The 19091-nt window shown below is 50.9% G+C and overlaps 8 protein-coding genes across 8 annotated transcripts; 5 read left to right on the plus strand and 3 right to left on the minus strand.

Moving 5' to 3' along the window:
* Positions 1–359: 359 nt before the first annotated feature.
* Positions 360–1900, plus strand: AtWU_01035 (small oligopeptide transporter, OPT family; the record flags this gene model as incomplete). The annotated part of the gene is made up of 5 exons (XM_035496150.1): positions 360–488; positions 676–834; positions 909–1324; positions 1381–1633; positions 1697–1900. The coding sequence occupies 5 exons, from the start codon at positions 360–362 to the stop codon at positions 1898–1900; spliced, it is 1161 nt and encodes a 386-aa protein (XP_035352043.1).
* A 627-nt stretch (positions 1901–2527) lies between these two features.
* Positions 2528–4895, plus strand: optD (small oligopeptide transporter, OPT family; the record flags this gene model as incomplete). The annotated part of the gene is made up of 2 exons (XM_035496151.1): positions 2528–2699; positions 2752–4895. The coding sequence occupies 2 exons, from the start codon at positions 2528–2530 to the stop codon at positions 4893–4895; spliced, it is 2316 nt and encodes a 771-aa protein (XP_035352044.1).
* A 658-nt stretch (positions 4896–5553) lies between these two features.
* AtWU_01037 (putative RNA annealing protein Yra1) lies at positions 5554–7543 on the minus strand (the record flags this gene model as incomplete). Its single annotated transcript, XM_035496152.1, has 6 exons — positions 5554–5556; positions 5609–5876; positions 5933–6003; positions 6059–6223; positions 7248–7277; positions 7328–7543. 6 exons carry the CDS (start codon positions 7541–7543, stop codon positions 5554–5556), a joined length of 753 nt encoding a protein of 250 aa, XP_035352045.1.
* Positions 7544–8523: 980 nt separating this feature from the next.
* Positions 8524–9269, minus strand: AtWU_01038 (ESCRT-III subunit protein VPS24; the record flags this gene model as incomplete). The annotated part of the gene is made up of 2 exons (XM_035496153.1): positions 8524–9162; positions 9222–9269. The coding sequence occupies 2 exons, from the start codon at positions 9267–9269 to the stop codon at positions 8524–8526; spliced, it is 687 nt and encodes a 228-aa protein (XP_035352046.1).
* Positions 9270–9948: 679 nt separating this feature from the next.
* Positions 9949–10859, plus strand: wos2 (Hsp90 cochaperone SBA1; the record flags this gene model as incomplete). Its single annotated transcript, XM_035496154.1, has 4 exons — positions 9949–9979; positions 10172–10497; positions 10558–10722; positions 10785–10859. The coding sequence occupies 4 exons, from the start codon at positions 9949–9951 to the stop codon at positions 10857–10859; spliced, it is 597 nt and encodes a 198-aa protein (XP_035352047.1).
* A 1021-nt stretch (positions 10860–11880) lies between these two features.
* Positions 11881–13166, plus strand: AtWU_01040 (translation machinery-associated protein TMA46; the record flags this gene model as incomplete). Its single annotated transcript, XM_035496155.1, has 4 exons — positions 11881–11940; positions 12006–12023; positions 12127–12677; positions 12737–13166. 4 exons carry the CDS (start codon positions 11881–11883, stop codon positions 13164–13166), a joined length of 1059 nt encoding a protein of 352 aa, XP_035352048.1.
* A 924-nt stretch (positions 13167–14090) lies between these two features.
* Positions 14091–15614, plus strand: AtWU_01041 (cell wall glycosyl hydrolase YteR; the record flags this gene model as incomplete). The annotated part of the gene is made up of 4 exons (XM_035496156.1): positions 14091–14482; positions 14553–14638; positions 14729–15408; positions 15510–15614. The coding sequence occupies 4 exons, from the start codon at positions 14091–14093 to the stop codon at positions 15612–15614; spliced, it is 1263 nt and encodes a 420-aa protein (XP_035352049.1).
* Positions 15615–16461: 847 nt separating this feature from the next.
* ayg1 (heptaketide hydrolyase ayg1) lies at positions 16462–18152 on the minus strand (the record flags this gene model as incomplete). The annotated part of the gene is made up of 6 exons (XM_035496157.1): positions 16462–16567; positions 16626–16699; positions 16755–16887; positions 16944–17683; positions 17751–17825; positions 17913–18152. 6 exons carry the CDS (start codon positions 18150–18152, stop codon positions 16462–16464), a joined length of 1368 nt encoding a protein of 455 aa, XP_035352050.1.
* Positions 18153–19091: the final 939 nt, after the last annotated feature.

Here is a 19091-nt window from a genome sequence, read left to right on the forward strand (position 1 = left end):
GATCACCAGGGATGTTTATTGCCAGGAATTTAATGTCTGACTCGCCAAAGCGTTTGATGAAAAGCTGTTTTCGACTATTGCCAGTCCAAAATCTCATTCTCGTAGCCAGGCCATCCATAAACCAAGAAAGTAGGCCTGCGGATAGTAGCAGAGCAGTATAGTAGAACTCACCGGTCACCTGCTCCCACGGAGAGTTCTTCCCCCCTGGATCGGCCCACCAAGCAGCTCTTTCCCTAATGCCACATCACACAACCAGTCCAAGATAGAGTTTCGCAAATTTGCTATGAGTGAGACCATCCCGAAGAAAAAACTTGTCTTTATACTCATCTGTCTTTTTGACCAAGATGTTTCGGTTGAGAATGTTCCTAGAAAGGAAACCGTTGCGGCTACACAACAAATATCACACCACTTTCATCACGTCCATCACGTTCTACGATGAGCTCATCCTCTATCAACTGCCAGCAACAGAGGAAATAGAATACAATATGGTACCTTTGTCTAATCCTGCTCAGAGGAATTATGCTACTAGATTTAGATATAGATTATGAGATAAGTCGCTATCGTGCCAGCAATTTCTGTACTCCTCTCAAACGAGGGTATCAAAAGCATTTAAGAACTGGTATGATTCAATGCTTATGCTGGCACTTGAGATCAGAAGGGCTGACATTGTAATAGTGGCGTAGTGCCAGCTTCACTAAAGGACAACGAACATACATCATACCACTTCATTCGTCCACTTCGACTTCTTGCATCTCGCTAGTCTTGATTCCATTCTCCACTATTCATATATCGAACACATTAAAACACTTGATTCGCTCACCTCAGCCTCCTACAGTATGCATCAAAGAACTCATTCTCCACTTGAAAGCCTCAATCTCTCCCTCCACAAACTGACTAGTGACAACAAGATGGCGGTGTTCCATTTTCACCTCTCACAAGAAGCGAAGCGCCAGAGAATACAGGACAAGATTATCGCAACCCATGCTGGGATCGAGGAATACTCAGCTGGATATCTAAAATCATGGCAATTATTGAAGCTGAAAATCGACGCATCTGAAGTCCACTTGAATAGCAAAGATATAATCAAGTTCAGACCGTGCTTTTTCTCTCCGTTACCGACTGACACGGTACGGACATGCCTCTCGAAGCAGCTTTGCAAGGATACCTCAAATGGAGGTAGCTTAGGCTATACAGGACGTGGAAATACACCCTCAAGCACAGCCACTCAATGCCCACTTATTCTTGACCTCTTCCGAGATAAATATGCAACTTCCGTACGCAAAGGGTTCTGCTTGGACAGCCTCACCACTCTTCGAGAGTGTGGGTAAGTTCGTATGAATCTTCCACTTAGCCGTTTGCTTAACTAACACAAAAGTATAGAGCCACTAGCAAGGGAAAATGGAAGCAGCAACCAGGCCTCGAATTAGACGAAAAGCTTTCTACTGAACGCTGGCAAATACTACGTATACTAGAAGACTTGGAGCATGAAGTACCCCATGCCGTATGCGATATCCGTCAGAATATTCAAGTAGACAAGACGAAGGGGCTCACAGTGACCGAAGTGAAGGCCATTATGAGAGTCATGGCTGTCCGCATAGGGCTGGACTGTTACAGACGGCATTCGATCATGCCAGTAAGTCATTCACAAACGCTTCTGTTTTTCAACCTGGACACACATCTGACAAATACTTCCTAGATTCTGGCTATATCTTACCTGAATAGAAAGCAAGGACGAATTCTGCAAGCACACCATAATGGAAAACGGGTTGTCATCCAATACACCAAGGTGCTAGAGTTTGATGGACTTGAGCATCACCCTATCGAGCTCTTCCTTCGCTACTACTGCAGCCAGCCAGTCGGAAAGACCGCCAATAAGCAAAAAGATTTATCGTCAAGATAGGGCTGTAAACATTGGTCCCACTGAGGTCCCACAGTCCAAGAGAAAGAGCATCACGCACAAGTGAGATCTAGGCCCTAGCTTGCGAGCCGTCTTTGCATTAACACTATCGCTGTTTCGCCCCCGCCGAACTTGGCATCGCGTCTGCGATAACGCTATCGGTCTTGTTTCCCAATCGGAAGGATGCACGCCTTATCAAAACCATTGACTCTCAATTTACTCGGAATGTGGCAAAGAAAATACAATTCTCAGGAGGAATCAACTGACTGATGTGACAAAAACACATCGCATCCGACGATTCGCAAATCATGCCTCGGGCTTCTGTCTCAGCTGTGTAACATTACAATTCACGAGGCCAGCTTCTCCGCATTCCGGGGGTTTGATTGCAGGGTACCTCGGCCGTTATCAAGATAGACACTACCGACATGCTTCTTATCGGCTTTGTTACACCTGCCCAGACGCTAACGACGCTCAGGTGCTGCAAGACACCACGCGTGGCGATAAGGACTCAAGCTTTCTCTTGATCGGCCTGCTCTTAAAAGGAGGGGTTATGTCCTCCTGCGATGTCGGCGGTATCCCGCCTTCATCAACTCGGCTTCAGGGTCATATTGACAGATGACTACTGCGGAGATGGCTTCCAAAGAGCTGAATGAGAAATCGTTCAAATCCCCGCAAGTCAGCACGGACGTCGAGGTGCAACAAGGCGGCTTCGAAGAAATACAACCGGAATTTGACCTTTCTGAACAAGAGAAGGAGCCAAATGATTTTGACTATGAATCAGAGCATTCGCCATTCCCTGAAGGTATGCGGCCTTTCACATACACACTGACCCATCTAATGGGTGACACGCCTAGTACGCGCCGTCGTCCCTGAGACGGACGACCCAGGCCTGCCCGTTAACACATTCCGCATGTGGGTGCTTGGGTTTATATTCACCATCGTTGGATCGGGGATCAATCAGTTCTTCTCCCTTCGGTACCCGTCGGTTCATATCGTGTCGTTGGTAGCAGAGCTACTTGCCTATCCGTGCGGCGTCTTCCTGGCCAAAGTCTTGCCTTTGTGGACTATAAGCCTCGGACGTCTAGGATCGTTCACCCTGAACCCAGATCGCCATTTCAACATCAAAGAACATGCTCTCATCGTCATCATGAGCAACGTATCTTTCGGCTATGGAAGCGCAGATTCCACCAATATCATCCAGGCATCGAGCGCCAGGTTCTACAATTTCGGTCTCTCAGCTGGCTTCTCTGTCCTCGTGGTCCTCTGCGCACAGCTGCTGGGATTCGGAGTGGCCGGTCTGGCTGCACCATGGCTAGTTGAGCCAGCAAGGATCATCTGGCCCCAGGTCCTTTCGAACTGTGCCATGCTGGAGACGCTCCATTCGCGAGCAAACACTGTCGCCAATGGCTGGAAGATTTCCCGTCTGCGGTTCTTCCTCTACGTCACCGCAGGTGGTTTCGTATGGTATTTCTTCCCAGGGCTGATGTTCACTGCCCTTTCCTACTTCACATGGATCTGCTGGATCGCTCCTCGCAATGTGGTCGTAAACCAGTTATTCGGAATGCAGACTGGCCTCGGACTAAGTCCTATCACATTCGATTGGAGCCAGGTCGCCTACAACACGAACCCCCTGCTGTCACCATCCTGGGCGGCCATCAACGTGTTCGCCGGCTTTGCCCTGTTCTTCTGGATCGTCGTTCCAGGAATCTATTATTCCAACACATGGTTCACAGCCTATCTCCCTCTGATGACCGCCGACGTCTACGACCGCACCGGAACAGTCTACGACACAGCTCGTGTCATCAGCGCCGACAACACCCTAGACGTCGACGCCTACCGACAATACTCACCCCCATACCTACCCGCAACATACGCATTCGTCTACGGCCTATCCTTCGCCTCCATCACCGCCGTCCTCACCCACATCGGCGTCTGGCACGGCAAAGAAGTCTGGGCCGCCCTGAAAGGCAAAAACAAACTCGACATCCACGCCCGTCTAATGAGATCCTACAAAAAGACCCCCTGGTACTGGTACGCCGCCATCATCGCCATCATCACCGCCATCGCCATCGTCATGGTCGAAGTCTACCACACTAAACTCCCCGTCTACGGCGTCTTCCTCGGCCTCATCATCCCCGCCATCTACATGATCCCCTGCGGCATCATCCAAGGCATCACCAACGTCGACGCCAACCAACTCAACGTCCTCGCCGAATTCATCGGCGGCTACATGTTCGAAGGCAAACCCCTCGCCAACATGATTTTCAAAATCCTCAGCACCGACGTCGTCGGCCAAGGTGTCTACTTCGCCATGGACATGAAACTCGGCCACTACCTCAAAATCCCCCCTCGCACCCTCTTCATGGCCCAAGGCCTCGCCACCATCCTCGGCGCCCTCACCCAAGCCGGCGTCACCATCTGGATGCTCGGCCACATCCAAGACATCTGCTCCTCCGACCAATCCGACGGGTTCACCTGTCCCAACGGCCGAACCGTCTACTCCTCCTCCGTCATCTGGGGCCTCGTCGGCCCCCGTCGTCTCTACTCCGTCGGCCGCATCTACTCCTCCCTCCTCCACTTCTTCTGGATCGGCGCCATCGCGCCCCTTATCACCTACTTCCTCTACAAATACACCCGCAAACAGTTCTGGAAATACATCAACTGGCCCCTCATCTTCGTCGGAACTTACAACGTCCCTCCCGCCACGGGTATCAATTACTCTAGCTGGGCCCTTGTGAACTTCGCTTTCAACCACTTCATCAAGAAGCGCTTCTTCGCCTGGTGGAAGAAATACAACTATATTTTGGCTGCTGCGCTCGATACCGGTCTTGCTCTTAGTGGCATCGTCATCTTCTTTTGTATTTCGTATCCCGGCGCGGTGTTTCCCGATTGGTGGGGGAATACTGTTTATGTTAATACTGCGGATGGGGAGGGCGTTGCGTATAAGTCTATGCCGGAGGTTGGGTATTTCGGGCCTGCAAATGGGACCTGGAGTTGATAGGGGTTATGGTTGTTTTGTTATTATGATTGTGTCTGTTGTTGTTGGTGGGTGGGTGGGTTTTGTATGTATCTAAAATATCGAACCATTAACTGTTGTGATCACTATAGAGTGGTATGGTCAATTCTCCATGTTTCCCTTATTATTACTTACGTAGGAATATCAGGTGATAGTAGAGCTGGACAGTTTAGTAATAATACACATTTCCTTCTAACGAATACATCCACCGCAATTAGAGATTACTGACACATTGTTGCTTTCATTTTTATATGTTGTAAACTAATGTCACATTCATACACAACATACACAATAATACCACAACTATGACTAAGACGGTCTACAGCAATTGCCTACTACAATGAAACATGTGCTTGCTGTTTTTCAATTGAGCAAGTATATTAAGTACATGGCTTTCCCCATCCCACCGACGATATCCGAGTAGCACTGACGACATTATGAAAAAAAGAAAAAAGAACAGAGCGAACTAGAAAGACATATCCGAAGAGCAATGATGAAATAACGAAAGCTTGAAACTCGAATCCAACCGGCAGACCCAGAGTGCGTAAAGATTGGCCGAGTGGCCAGTCAAAGCCTGGCCCTTCGCAGTCGATACAATTGACTCACGCCGTCATGTAGAGTCAGATGTTAGATGGGACATTTACTAGATAGTTTATTAGCTCTGGTTCATACAATAACTGGTTGACAAAACTTACGGAGATCTCCGCCATTCCGAGGTCTTCGCCGCCGTTAGCGGCAGGCTGCTGGGGAGCAGCACCGTTTGCTTGGGCGTTGCCCTCCGCAGGGCCAGCATTCTCGTTGGTGGTAGAGAAGTAGTCAACCATCTCAGCATCAAGCTCCTCCACAGTCTTGGGCTTAGGGCGGTTGCCACGGCCGTTAGGGCGACGAGCACGGCCCTTGCGGCCCTTGGCACCAGCAGCAGCCTTGGTAGCGGTAGCGGGCTTCGGTTGGGGTTTGGTTTGCCTTCATCGCGGTTAGTCATGATCCCCCAGTAGCAGATAACTATAGAAAACACTTACGCAACGCGCTCGCCCAGAGGCTTGGGGGCGGGGACCTCAGGAGCGTGGGAGGCGTCGACGACAACCTCGATCTAGTACTCGTTAGTGTCCATACGTAAAAAAAGCGATCGTGAAGGAAAAGCCTACCTTCATGGGTCTGCCATCAACGAGGAGTCCATTCAAGTCCTTAGCAGCCTTGGCAGCTGTGTCGGGCTTGCTGAACACGATCGAGGCAATACCACGGCTCGTGCCGTTTTGGTTGTAAGTGAGCATAACTCGCTTGACAGGACCTGCGGACTTTGTGAAATATTCCTATACCAGGAGACCAAATTAGTATGTCGAGCCAACAGATTGTAGAAGGCGCAAGGAATCCCGAAGAGCCAAAACATCGAAGAACGCGTGACACCGGCTTCAAACGCGATACCAATGAGCACCAGCGAGCACACAGCGGCGGTTAGTAGTAATCAGCGGATGGCCGTTCATTCCAGAACACCGAGACACTGTCATATCCGGAGCACAGAGCTGCTAGCATTTATCTCAAGAACCACGACGATGAACTCCCTCGAAAGCCTTCACTGTATCGTGTGTCCCGCTTCCAAACCAACCCACTTAGCAGTCGTCATCGAACTTTTCGCAACCAGACAAAGGGCTGGCCTTTAGAAGCTACGGACTGTGTAGCCAACAACCTTTGCCCGGGGACAGACAACACGAAGGCTACGTGTGCGGCAAATCCATGGTTCTGTTCCCCCAGAATCTCTCTAGCAGCCCATGATAGGGAGAACAAGACATAATTTGTCTCACGGAGGTGATATGGGAAGATGCGTCTTTCCTGCCCGGCTTCGAAACATTTCCCATACCGACCGCCGGTAGCATGATGCTTGACAGTTGATCACTTGCCGAACTAGTCGGTCACTGCTGGTAGGCTGATGCGCTCGCTGATGCCCGACACCTCGAAATGTGGAACTTGTACGGGTGTAGCCAATCGGATTGGTTTCAAAAGATGGTGTGTTTCAACAACCATCAGTGGCACAGTCTGCTGCGTGGCTTCAAAGGCGGATGGCTGGAAGATCCGCCCGAGCTAACACGCCTTTCGCAAGACTACGGCAGAACTCCAACTTCGGCGGACTCGCAGGGTGCCAGCGTGCAATTACCGCATGCGAAGTTTTCTGAGTTTGCTGCCTATGCTGAAGACCAAGAATCCATGACGGTGATATAAGGATATATATAGATAACGTGGCAAGGATCGAAACGCGCGCGAAAGCCGTTGCGCCTCGAAGGTTTCGAGAAGAAAACATGGCGATAGAAACCCAAGGCCAAGGCCTTTCGATCAACATACCTTGATATTGGCCTCGTTCACATCGGAAGGCTAGAAACGTTAGTAGATGGTCATCTATCTAGAGCAGGATGGATACTCACCAAGCCGCTGACCATGATTTTGCTTTCCGTAGAGACCGGGTGTCCGTTCTGGACAGCCTTTCCAGGCGCCTTGGCAGCCTTGGTGGTCTTCTTCACACCTCCGACCGGGACAGAAGTGTTGGCAGCCTTGGGAGCCGAGCGACGAGCGCGACGGCGAGCGCCCTGGCGACGGCTGACGAGGATCTCGTCGAGAGACTTGTCCAACTTGGCAGACATGATGAGAAGCGGAGTATGAAACTTTGTAGAGTTGGGTGTCGGTAGGTGATGAGATTTCACGAGTGTTGAGTGTTACAGGTGTTGCGCCACGGAGAATCGCGACGCTGGGACGGGCTTGTTTCTGGAGGCAACGGTGTCCAGAAGCTGGCAGATTAAACTGGACGACGGGCAGGAAGCGAGAATGTCGCGTTTGCTGGTGAATTGCAGCGCGTGGAGATAAAAGCTGCAAGGTGGGTTGATGGAGATGTCGGGAATGGAGAGGATGGATGGATGGAGGATGAAAGGGAAGGGAAACGGAGGAGGGATGGAGAAGATAAGCAAAAGGGAAAGGCGGGAGGTTCAGTTCCCTTTCAGTTCGTCAGCCGGATCTTCTTCCCAAAAGGCTGAGCCACCTGCCCACCGCGCTAATCCCCATTGGGCCCATTGGGCCAACACTGCAAACAACACTGCCTCCCTTTTGCCTGTGCCCAAGCAGATCATGGCTTCATCTACAACTTACTGCAAGCTAATGTGACAACGCTATCCAACTATGCAATCTAATCTCGTATATTCATTCTAATAAAGATATGAGTCCAGACTCATAAGCTCGCGCTTATCTGTAACCTTCCGCTGCCGCCAAGAGCCCCTGCTGCCCAAAAACTCAATTAGAGCAATCAAAGCCCAGTCGAACCCGAAGTTGCATGGAAGAAAAGATGATGATGTATATTTACGAGCAGGGATATTCTCGGGGAAAATTCTTCATATCAACAGAAACAGCTCAATCCGCTCAAAGCTCCCAATAAAGGGCCAGTCCCGTAGTCAACATTAGGACGAAATAAGCTCAACCGGTACTTACGATCATCCCAAAGACGCCCGCCATCCTACCCAAACGCCGTTCACAACATGAAAGGAAAGAAACCCGTATTCAGTGGCATCATGTAATCCACTGTTCTTGTCACTTAAGCCAAGACGCAGATGCAAGCAATCGTCTTCAATGTTCCTCAGCTCTTCAAGGCTTCGAGGCGTCCCCGCATCTGCTCGAGTGTCGCTTCTTGATCCGCGAACTCGTCCTCCGGTTCTGGAGCCTCTTCCAATGGCTTCTCGGGCTGAACTCCTTCGACCTGAGACAGCTTGCCGTGCAGGATCTCCTGCAGGACCTTGTCGACCTCCTCCTCTGCTTCATCTTCCTCTTCCTCCAGCAATTCGTTGTTCGGGATGGCGTCATCGACCATCTCCTCGATGATTCCGGCCCGCACCAGTTCCGTCGACAGCTGACGCATCGTGGCATTCAGCTCGGGCATCCGGACCAATGTATTGACATCCTTCATGATGCCCGTCGACTTCTTCAAGCTGCCTTGAATCTTCCGAACTGAAAAGGCCTCGTTGACCTGCATCTGAACGCTCTGCAGTTGGGCGCGACTGGTGTGTAAACGGGTGGACTGCTTGCGAATGCGAACGAGCTCTCGCGCAAATGTCTTAGCCTCCGTGTTGGCCTGCTTGGCCTGGGAGGGATTGCGCTGGGCCCGCTTCGATGAATTCATGATGTACTGTCGTGTCTTGCTTTCCAGAGTCTTCAGTTGTGCGATGTCACGATCCAACTGTCGGGTATTGGCGCGGATAAGCTGATTACATTTCCTCATCTAGAGACAGCAATCACAGTCAGCAGCGCGCCATGTCGCTCATTAGGATAGGCACTTGCCTGTGTTTGAGGATCCGGCCCGAAAAAGACTGCTTTGAGGGTCTCCATGCTGACTGGCGCGAGGATGATACGGGTTCACAGATCGATATCTATAGCTGCAAAAATGTCTACTTTGGCTTGAAGCGGGAACAGTCGGGTGGGATCTTGTCAGGGTGCTGAATCGGTCAAATCTGAAGTGACCTTGCAATACGGCGGGGTGTGAAATCGAGGTGGTCAAGGGTCTTCCCACACACTTATGCGGTGAAGAAAGTGGCAGTTGATCTTCCGACAATGGAGAAATACAGCCGATGAAGCCAGCTGGCGGGGAAACGTGTGGTAGAGGCGCACCAACCCGGATGTGGACTATTGCATGGCTGCTGGCTGCTGCGGTGCCTGGGCTCCAAGATGGATGGATGGAGTGGATGTCTGGCTGTTCCACTCGGCGGCTGAGTCAGCCAGATATGGACGGGGGCAGTGACGTCGCTGGGCAGCGTTGAGCCTCAGGCACTCAGAGGCCGCAAACAGAACAAACGGGCGGCGGGAGAGTTCCAGTACTTTCTAGCATTCATTACTAGTGACTCGCCGGCGATCAGCAGCTAAGAGCAACCGCCTGCTGCTGCAACTTCACTATCCGTCTAGCCCCCGACATCATCCCCTTCCCCCATCACCTCCCTTCTTTCGCTTCTGACGAGATTGCTACATTCTGTCCTTCTAAACAAACCCATCCTATCCGCTATCGACCATCATAATGTCCGAACTCCCTCAGGTCCACCCCGAAGGTGAGTTTACTCCCCCTCCCGTCCCTCATTTCCTTCCCCGCTCTGGATTTTCATCATTTCTGGGGTTCCCGGCTACTGGGAAGCATCATGCCATACAACGGCCTTGTTGTCTCTCATATTATGGCCCTGCCTATATTTACATGCATACATTCATCTCGGCGAGCATGAGGTACTAACAAGGGTGTTTACTAGTCACATGGGCTCAGCGCTCTTCGGATAGCGACCCCGAGCGCAACTACCTCTATGTTAGCATCAAGGCTGCTGATGTTGCCCGTTCTGACGCAACCCTCGACATCAAGCCTACCAATGTTACTTTCACAGGCAACTCCAAGAAGGGCGTAAAATACCACGTCTCTCTCGATCTGTTCGCCGAGATCGACCCCGAGAACAGCAAGGTCAACCACAGTGACCGTGAGGTCGAGTTGGTTCTGCGCAAGAAGGAGCTCAAGGAAGAATACTGGCCGCGTCTGCTGAAGACTACCCAGAAGATCCACTTCTTGAAGACCAACTTCGACAAGGTATGATACTGGTTCTAGTTTGCATGGATCTAGGAACAGGGAGAGCTGACTAAGAGACAGTGGGTTGACGAGGATGAGCAAGACGAGGTGAACGAGGACGACTACGCAAACAACTTCGGAGGCTTCGAAGGTCTTGGAGGCGAGGGTGGTCTCTCCAACATTGACTTCTCCAAGCTTGGTGCCGGTCTCGGCGGTGATGCCGGTGTTCCTGGAGAGGAAGAAGAGGTATATTGTCCACCAATCTTCACCAATTGACGAAGAAGTCCAGTCACTGACACTATTAGCAGGAAGAGGAGATGCCCGAGCTGGAGGAGGGCGAGGCCGAGGGTGCCAAGTCTTCTAAGATCCAGGAGGTTTCTTAAATGCTATGCCCTTCTACTGAGATAGGCAACGACTACTACGCAAGCAAGTAATCAAAAAAAAGCAAATAACGGCGAGCGACGAATGCTGTAACTTTTGAGCTTTTCTTTTACCTATACTATACCGCTGATGACCACGGTTCATGGTTTGGAGCTACCTGGCGCACTTGGACAGGTTTGTGGCCTGCCTCGAGAGGCGAAGGGAAACGGAAAAGGAATTTTGAACTATTTCCTTTTATTGGTATTGAAATGACGAGATGACTAGCAAGAATATTTCTCTCATAATGCCCATTCCTGGACTGCGATCCAGGCGTAGAGAAGAAGATCTGAGAGTCGGACCGTTGAACGAGACTTGCGACCGGACAGCGTAGAACACCACCACCAAGTGTAATGAAGTAGTGTGCAGTGCGTATCTGTCGCGTGATTTAAAGCCTAGAGATTAGCGGCAGTCGAACCAGACAATCAAGGTCACTTCTGGCGAACAGAAAAAGCGCAAAGAACAAGAACCTGTCTGGTGAGGAGTTTGGTTGGGAGGGCGAGAAGAGAGGAAGGAGGAGAATCCAACTCGATTGGCGGAGAGGCCGATTATGTGAAGTTGTTCCGCCACACTGGCAAACCCACACCGTGAAAAGTGTGGAGGAAACCTTGCACCTCCTCACGGTTTGATTCCTCTCGTTCCCTCTCTTCCTCCTCATCTAGACAATCTTTAATATCCCCCCATCTCCTTCCCCATCAGAAAGACAGCCGAGGTGTCGTCAGATTACTTGACCTACCCCGTCGGGACGTCAGGTCGACCCCTCCTTTGGTGATTTTTCGTTGCGGTTTTCTTCCCTTTTGCGGCGCATCTTTTCTTCTTCCCTTTCTTTTCCCCCTCCCTCAACTTTGGGTTTCTCTGGGAGGCTTTCCCTCATCGTATCGGCGCGCAAAAGTTATATATCCGGCATAGAATTTTATCGCTATCTTATTTTTTACTACATTTCTTTCTACATATTAGAGGAGTGCAAATCTACACAAATCCGCCAAGATGCCTCCCAAGAAGCAGCAGGACCAGCCTAAGAAGAAGAAGGCCACGGTCGAGGATAAGGTTCGCATGCTCCTTAATCTATCAATTTAATTTTAGAGTAAATGCTAATCTGCGATTTTGTACAGACCTTTGGCATGAAGAACGTACGTAACGAGCCCTTCTAGAACCCGCACACCACTCCCTCCACCATCCATCATCGACCCTCGAGAAAATTACAAGCCCACTGACCGGTATTTCTCTGTACAGAAAAAGGGTGGTTCGGCCAAGAGACAGATCGCTCAGCTACAGGCTCAAGCGGCATCCAACAAGAACGCCGAGGCAAAGAAGAAGGAAGCCGAGAAGGCCCGCAGAGAGGCCGAGAAGAAGGCTTCCGAGCAGGCCAAGAAGGAAGCCTTGGAACTGTTCAAGCCTGTGCAGGTTCAGAAGGTTCCTTTCGGTGTGGATCCGAAGACTGTGCTTTGCGTTTTCTACAAGCAGGGTAACTGTGAGAAGGGTAAAAAGTGCAAGTTCAGTCACGACGCAAGTGTGGAGCGCAAGGCGGCTAAGAAGGATCTGTACACCGATTCTCGAGACGTGAAGGCTACCGAGGAAGAGGCTAAAAAGAAGGATACCATCGATGACTGGGATGAGGAGAAGCTGCGCAAGGTCATTCTCAGCAAGCACGGTAACCCGCGTACGACTACGGACAAGGTCTGCAAATACTTCATTGAGGCTGTCGAGAACCAGAAGTACGGTTGGTTCTGGACTTGTCCTAATGGAGGTGACAAGTGCATGTACAAGCACAGTTTGCCCCCTGGGTATGTTTTGCTCGTTGGGCTTTTTTGTTATGTTTGCTACGGTTGCTGATGGACTACAGATTCGTTCTGAAGACGAAGGAACAGAAGGCCGCTGAGAAGGCTCTCATGGACAAGTCGCCACTCAACACCTTGACCCTCGAAGACTGGCTGGAAAGTGAGCGACACAAGCTGACCGGCAACTTGACGCCCGTCACGCCCGAGACATTCGCCAAATGGAAGAAGGAGCGTCTTGACAAGAAGGCTGCTGAGGAGCAGGCCCGCAAGGCCAAGGAAACCACTGGACGGACACTGTTCGAGGAGGGCAACTGGCGTGCTGATGACGAGAGCAGTGACGAGGAAGAAGATGATGGCGCGTGGAACCTGGAAGCTTTGCGACGCGAGACGGAGAAAATCCGGGAGAGGAAGGAAGAGGAACGCCTGGCGGCGCTGCATGGCACGCCGGTGCCAGTTTCCAACGACGAGACGATTGCACAGGAAGGAGCCGACTGAGTTCTGTGCGATACATCCCAAGGACGCAAAAAGCACTTGGGCGAAAGGGGTTGCGGACCTCCCCCACACTGGGAACGGTGTCCAAAGCCGTCGTCCGGACCTGGGATGCCAAATGGGTTGATGGATGGTAGATACAGTGCTGGTTCTCTTTGGGTTCTTTGAATTGTGACGAGAATACACCAAACTAGATCGCCTGGTATCGATGTCCGCGACTTGGGTTGGATGGCTCTTGCGGTTAAACGTGAACGGTTGGTCGTGTCACCTGGATTCCTGGTTCAGCCACCGTTGGATCGGTGCCAGCTGAACTGAATCTACAGAGGCATGGATTGGGGCGGAGTGAGGAATCAAATGGAGAGAAGATACCAGATTGATTGATTGAGAGACATCGACAGGGTCTGGAGGTTCGTTATCCAGGGGATGAACTGATTCATGATATGATTTGCTATGCCCGATCTGTACGTAGAACGTTTGTTTTTTTAGGTTGAAATGAGCCAGCATTGCCCTGAAGGCGCAAATGAAAAGTGCACCAAGTGATCCCAACTATTTTGTAACACATTGACGCTGAATCGACGGTCTGGCTTGTACCTTGCTGCCGGAGACCCTCAGCTCACATTCCACTTGATGGAAGCCTAGGAGCTGTCTGTCTCACTCATGAATGTTGTGCACGATCTCCCCAACTGACGCTCACCGATCTCCCCGTGCAATCTCCACCATCCCTTTCATCCAGATTGAACTATCGAGGAACGCCGCCCCGTCCTCTCCCTCCGCGGGTCCTACGATTCCCTCCTCGTCTGCGGTGTCCTGTCCCTCTCCTCCATGGCGCATCTCAGTCCCCTCAACAGACTAAATACATAAGCTTAAGACGATGGCAGCTCAACAGTACCACATCCCCCCTGCACCCTCGTTTCCCACCCCCGCGCCACCATGACCCAGTCCTTTCTCTCCTTCACCGCCGCCTTATTGACGGGATTGCTGTCGCATTCCCAGCCTGCCGCTGCGGTGGGGATCAGCTGTGATCCAGACACTCGTCCATACTCGGCCTGGATGACAGACAGCGTCATTGCCCGCCGGGATGCCATTCTGGGTGACTTCACACCAGGAGATGATATCTACCCAAATATCTCCCAGGTCACACTATTCGAGTCGACCGTTACCCGTCTGAAGGAGTACTACGATGCCGATTCTTGCGGCCAGGTGGATTGGCACAGTTATGCCCTAGATGGCGCCGAAAGCCTCCTCCCCGCCGTGCAGGATGTCTCGTTTATTATGAATGCTCCGCTGACGATATTTGCGTCAGGAGATGTTATGTATCACCAGTAAGTTATCACCCACACATCTACTAGCTGACCGCAGAACCAAAATCCATTCCAACACTTGCATTTCTAGATACGACCGCGCCCCAAACGACACCTACAAACAAGCCCTCGACAACCTCCACGATGCCTTTAACGCAAGAGCCCGCGACTCAGAAGGTCAGACAACACCCACACCCACATCAACATCAACAACACACCCCCATACCGACAGCCGAAAACAATACTAACACTATCGATCACATCCAGGCGCCTTCTGGTACTGGAACCCTTACCCCAACTGGGGCGTCCTGGAAGGCCTCTTCCCACTGAGCTCCTTCATCTCAATGTGGAAAACCTACTTCGACCCCACCAACACCACCCTAACCGATTCCTTAACCCTCAGTCTCGACCTATTCAAAGACCACTGCCACGACGACTCCAGCGGCCTCCTTTTCCACGGCTACGACTCCAGCAAGACCGCCTCCTGGGCCGACCCCACCACCGGCGCGAGTCCCTACGTCTGGAACCGCGCCCTAGGCGATTGGTTCATGACGCTAGTAGACCTGCTCGAACGGTCTGGGAAAAACAGCGCCATTCTGAACGAGACGCAGCGCGACGACGTCTACACCAAATACTGGAATGTCGCTAACACGATCATCAACGATGCCGATGAAGAAACCGGATGCTGGTGGCAGGTTATGTTGCACGGTGGGGAAGAGGGCAATTACATTGAATCAAGTGGATCAGCTCAGTTCGTGTATGGATTGCTCAAAGGTGCCAGGTTGGGGTATTTACAGGGCGAGACGCCTAATGGGGTAGGGTATACGGATGCGGCTGATAAGTGCTATAAGTATTTGCTGAGTGAGTTCGTGAAAGAGGAGGCGGATGGTACGTTGGGGTATAATGGGACTGTCGCGGATTGTGGGTTGTATGATCCTACTTTTGAGGTACGTATTGTATTTTCCTTCCAGTCCTTATTTTCGTTTTTTTTTTTTTTTTTTTGCCCCCCTTCATTGGGAGAGATTATGTTAACGGGGTTTTGTTGAAGTACTACACTACCCGACCCATCGAATACAACAATCTCTTCGGCACTTCATCTTTCATCCTGGCGAGTTGGGAACATGAGATGTTTGAGACGGGGTATTATACTTAGCTGTTACTTTAGCTGGCTGGCTGGGTAGTTGAAGCAGAGGTGGGATAATAAAACACAAAGCCATTTTATCAAACTATCTGTGGGGAAGTAATCACGATAGATAATGACAACGTAAACAATGGGAGCAATTCCACAAATAGATGCACGTGACAAACAGAATCTGAGTTGGTGTTCTCAACTCGAAGAATCAAGTACAATATTAATATTTCGTACTATCAAGACCGATGGAAAGAGCCAGAGTAGAGAGGGGGTGCAAGCGAGCGGGGGGATAAGCCATTGAGTTTGAAACCATGTCTGAGCGTAGGTTACTTCTAAAGACATAGTGGGACAGATAAATCTGCAAGGGGGGATGGGGAAGTGAAACTGTCTTGGAAACTTAAGCTACGTAGTATCAAGCAAAGCAGAGTCTGGAGATAACTTAAATTCGTGACTATTAAATTGTGTCTCAGATCGGGTCATGAGAGGGAAGTGGAAAAAGAGCTTGACTATCACTCAGATGACCATGACACTTACTTAGTTCTGAGAGAGAGTTAAATTACGGCCCTGAGCTGACTTGAGAACCTTCTTTTATAACTTCATGTTGGTGGCAAGGATACGGAAAGTCAAATTGCCAATGCCTAACAAATTCCGGTCAGGACATTGCGTTCACGAAAGACAGGCAGAAACTGGCAGTCAGAAGCAGGTTTTACTAAAGTGACATGTAAAGATTGTGCAGACTAAGAGATACGCATTTTCTCCTCTCATTGCAGTCATCACTTTCATTGTCGATCATTCAGTTGGAAGTTGGCCGTTCACATATATATCGAGTATTTATATATGTACGACGCGTTGGAAATAACCCTTCTTTCTAGTTCTTGAGAGGCTCCTGAGGTGAGCGCAGAACATCCTCGAACCACTTGTACGACGGGACCAGACTGTGAGGGTATCCCATGTGTGGCAGACCGTGGAAGAACCTGTGGAAGGGGAGGGTTAGGTACTAGGTTGTTACAGATATGGAAGGAGCTGACTGACCTGCCCTCTTTGGGACTTCCGTGGTTGAAGAGCATCAAGCAGTCTTCAATGGGGGTGACGCCATCATCCACACCCTGCATAGCATGGGTCAGTATCCAATATGGAAGTTCGAGGGTGTATCGGCCTTACGTTGAGCAGCAACAGTCTGCAGCTAGGCTGATCCAAGATGCCAGTCTCGAGAAGAGAAAACTTCTTCTGGCCATTCTTCTTGAAATCCTCCGGGTTGGAGTAGCCGTACTTCTTGGCCCAGGCAGGAGTGAGCCTATCGAAGGTGCCATTAGTCTCTCTGGAAATGGCAGATGAGGTCGCAGTACTTACAGGAATGGATACTCGTGGTCATCGACACGGCTCAACCACTCGGGGTCCAGGAAGTAATGGCACCCCGGTCCGTGGGCAAGGGTTCCAACGAAGCGATCACGATGGGTATGTGCAGCGCGAATCGCGTAGAACCCACCAGCACTCAGACCCCAGGCAGCAACCCGGGACATGTCGAACTCCGGACGAGTCGCCATGTAGTCGAGAACGGTAGTCCATTGACGGTCCGCCGACTCCGGGTCGCTGGGGTCGGCAGGCGAGTCCGCGGTACCGGGAATCTCGCAGATAACTGTCGCCCAACCCCGGTTGATGATCTCATGGGTGCGCTGACTGTTGTCGGGGCGGTATCCATCCAGACCAGTCATTAGCACAACAACTGGGACCGGGTTCTCTGCCGTCGCATGTTCCGGGACACGAACGAAGAGGGGAACATAGGCACCGTCGGTGGCCGACTTATGTTTGTGCGGGATGATGACCTCCTGGATGGTGGGCTTCCAAAAGGAAGCTGCCTTTAGATACACCTTCTTCTGTCGGTTGAAGGCCTCTTTTTTGATATCCTCTCTAGTCGGATCGACATAAGGGAAGCGGGAGATACGGTAGACCACAGCGGCTCTCCGGAGCAGGTCAGATGCCATCTCCACATTGTTGTTGTTCAAAGCAGCCGAGGCCTTATTCTCCAGGGCCTCAGCAACCGGGAAGAAAGCCTGTGTGTAGGCATCGGTGTAGGCATCGTTGATGTTTTCCTATCGTAAAGTGAGCATGTTACCCTTGCGCTAATAAGGGGCACATGGCAAGATCATGATAACCGACATCAATAAGCTTCTGGAAAATAGGTCGAAAGTCTTCGATGGCACCGTCGTGGAATGGGTAGACGGATTTTTCACACTGCATGCTACGTTAGATAAGGACTGCCTGACGGCTGGCCAACCACTGAGCAAGGGGTGGTGATGCCGACCACCAGTAAAAACTTACTGCAAACTTCCACTTCGTTTCCCAGAGAGCTTTGATAGAGCCCTTGTGGGGATAAACGGTGTTAAACTTCTCGCCGAGGATCCAAGGAGCCATGGTGTTTGCTTGCTCGTGTCGTCCAGTCTTGAGTAGACGGTGTGAAGATGTACAGATCAGGAGGGAGACAGCATTGAAGAACCCTTTTAAACGTAGCTCATTCAATGTAAGGTCCTCACGGCGAAACTTGCCGACTGGGGTGCACATGAACTCTCCTTCAAATCTTGTGACATCAGAACCAACTATCGAGGGTGCTTAGGGCTACAAACGCAGGGGGGCTGACCAATCCACAGCTGTTGAGGGATCAAGGGGCGTCACTGTCTGTCTCGGGTCTCGGACAATCGGTAAGGCTTGACACGCTGTTCCGCTGACAGAGGTTGGGATGAGAGTTTGCTTTAGGTGGCCGTAGCTGAAACTCCCTTGCCTGCATTGTGCCATTTTGACGACTTTCCGCTATACCGGATCATGCTCCGACTCCCAGGCATCCATGTTCGAGACCAACCAAGAGTTTGTACTTGGAAGGGAAGAGACCGCTAATTCGGGCGCCTAAACTTCTTGAAGTATGTGTTACTGTACGGTTGAAGTAGATCGAAGCGGTCGATTGCCCAGGATGGATGTGATTGGTTGGCGTACATGTTGTACTCATTGCAGCTTAACTAGAGTTAGAAATACTTCATGTAAGTGCTCTGATGTTGAGAACATCGTGGTAGCCACCTGGTGGACCCAAATATGTACTGCCTTTGGGTGAACAGGGCATGTTCCAACACGGTAGTCTTCTCATCAAGTAAATGCCTTGCATCCCCCCGATTCCAAGGCGGAAGGCGCATTCCAATGCCTGCTGCTGCGGTCTGGATGGGGAAGGATTGTTCGCTGGTTCAAGGTCTCGGTCCCTGAGCCATGTTATTGTCGATCTCGACAAAGCAGATATGCTTTTTCAAAAGAGGCCATGTATCCCAGGCCGCAGACCTTCAAAATTTTATTGGCACGAGAAGGGGAACATAAAGTATGGAAGCTATAGGGAAGGCACCAAGGGCTATCCTACAGATAACGACGTTGAAGGGAGTGCCCCGTTGCATCAATAGCGCGGACATCTATCGCACAGTGCCTTGAGATTTGACCCCCTTCATAGCTGAAGTAACCGCCATT

The sequence above is a fragment of the Aspergillus tubingensis genome (genome assembly GCF_013340325.1).
Source record: "Aspergillus tubingensis WU-2223L DNA, scaffold_2, whole genome shotgun sequence".
Taxonomy (NCBI): Eukaryota; Fungi; Ascomycota; class Eurotiomycetes; order Eurotiales; family Aspergillaceae; genus Aspergillus; species Aspergillus tubingensis.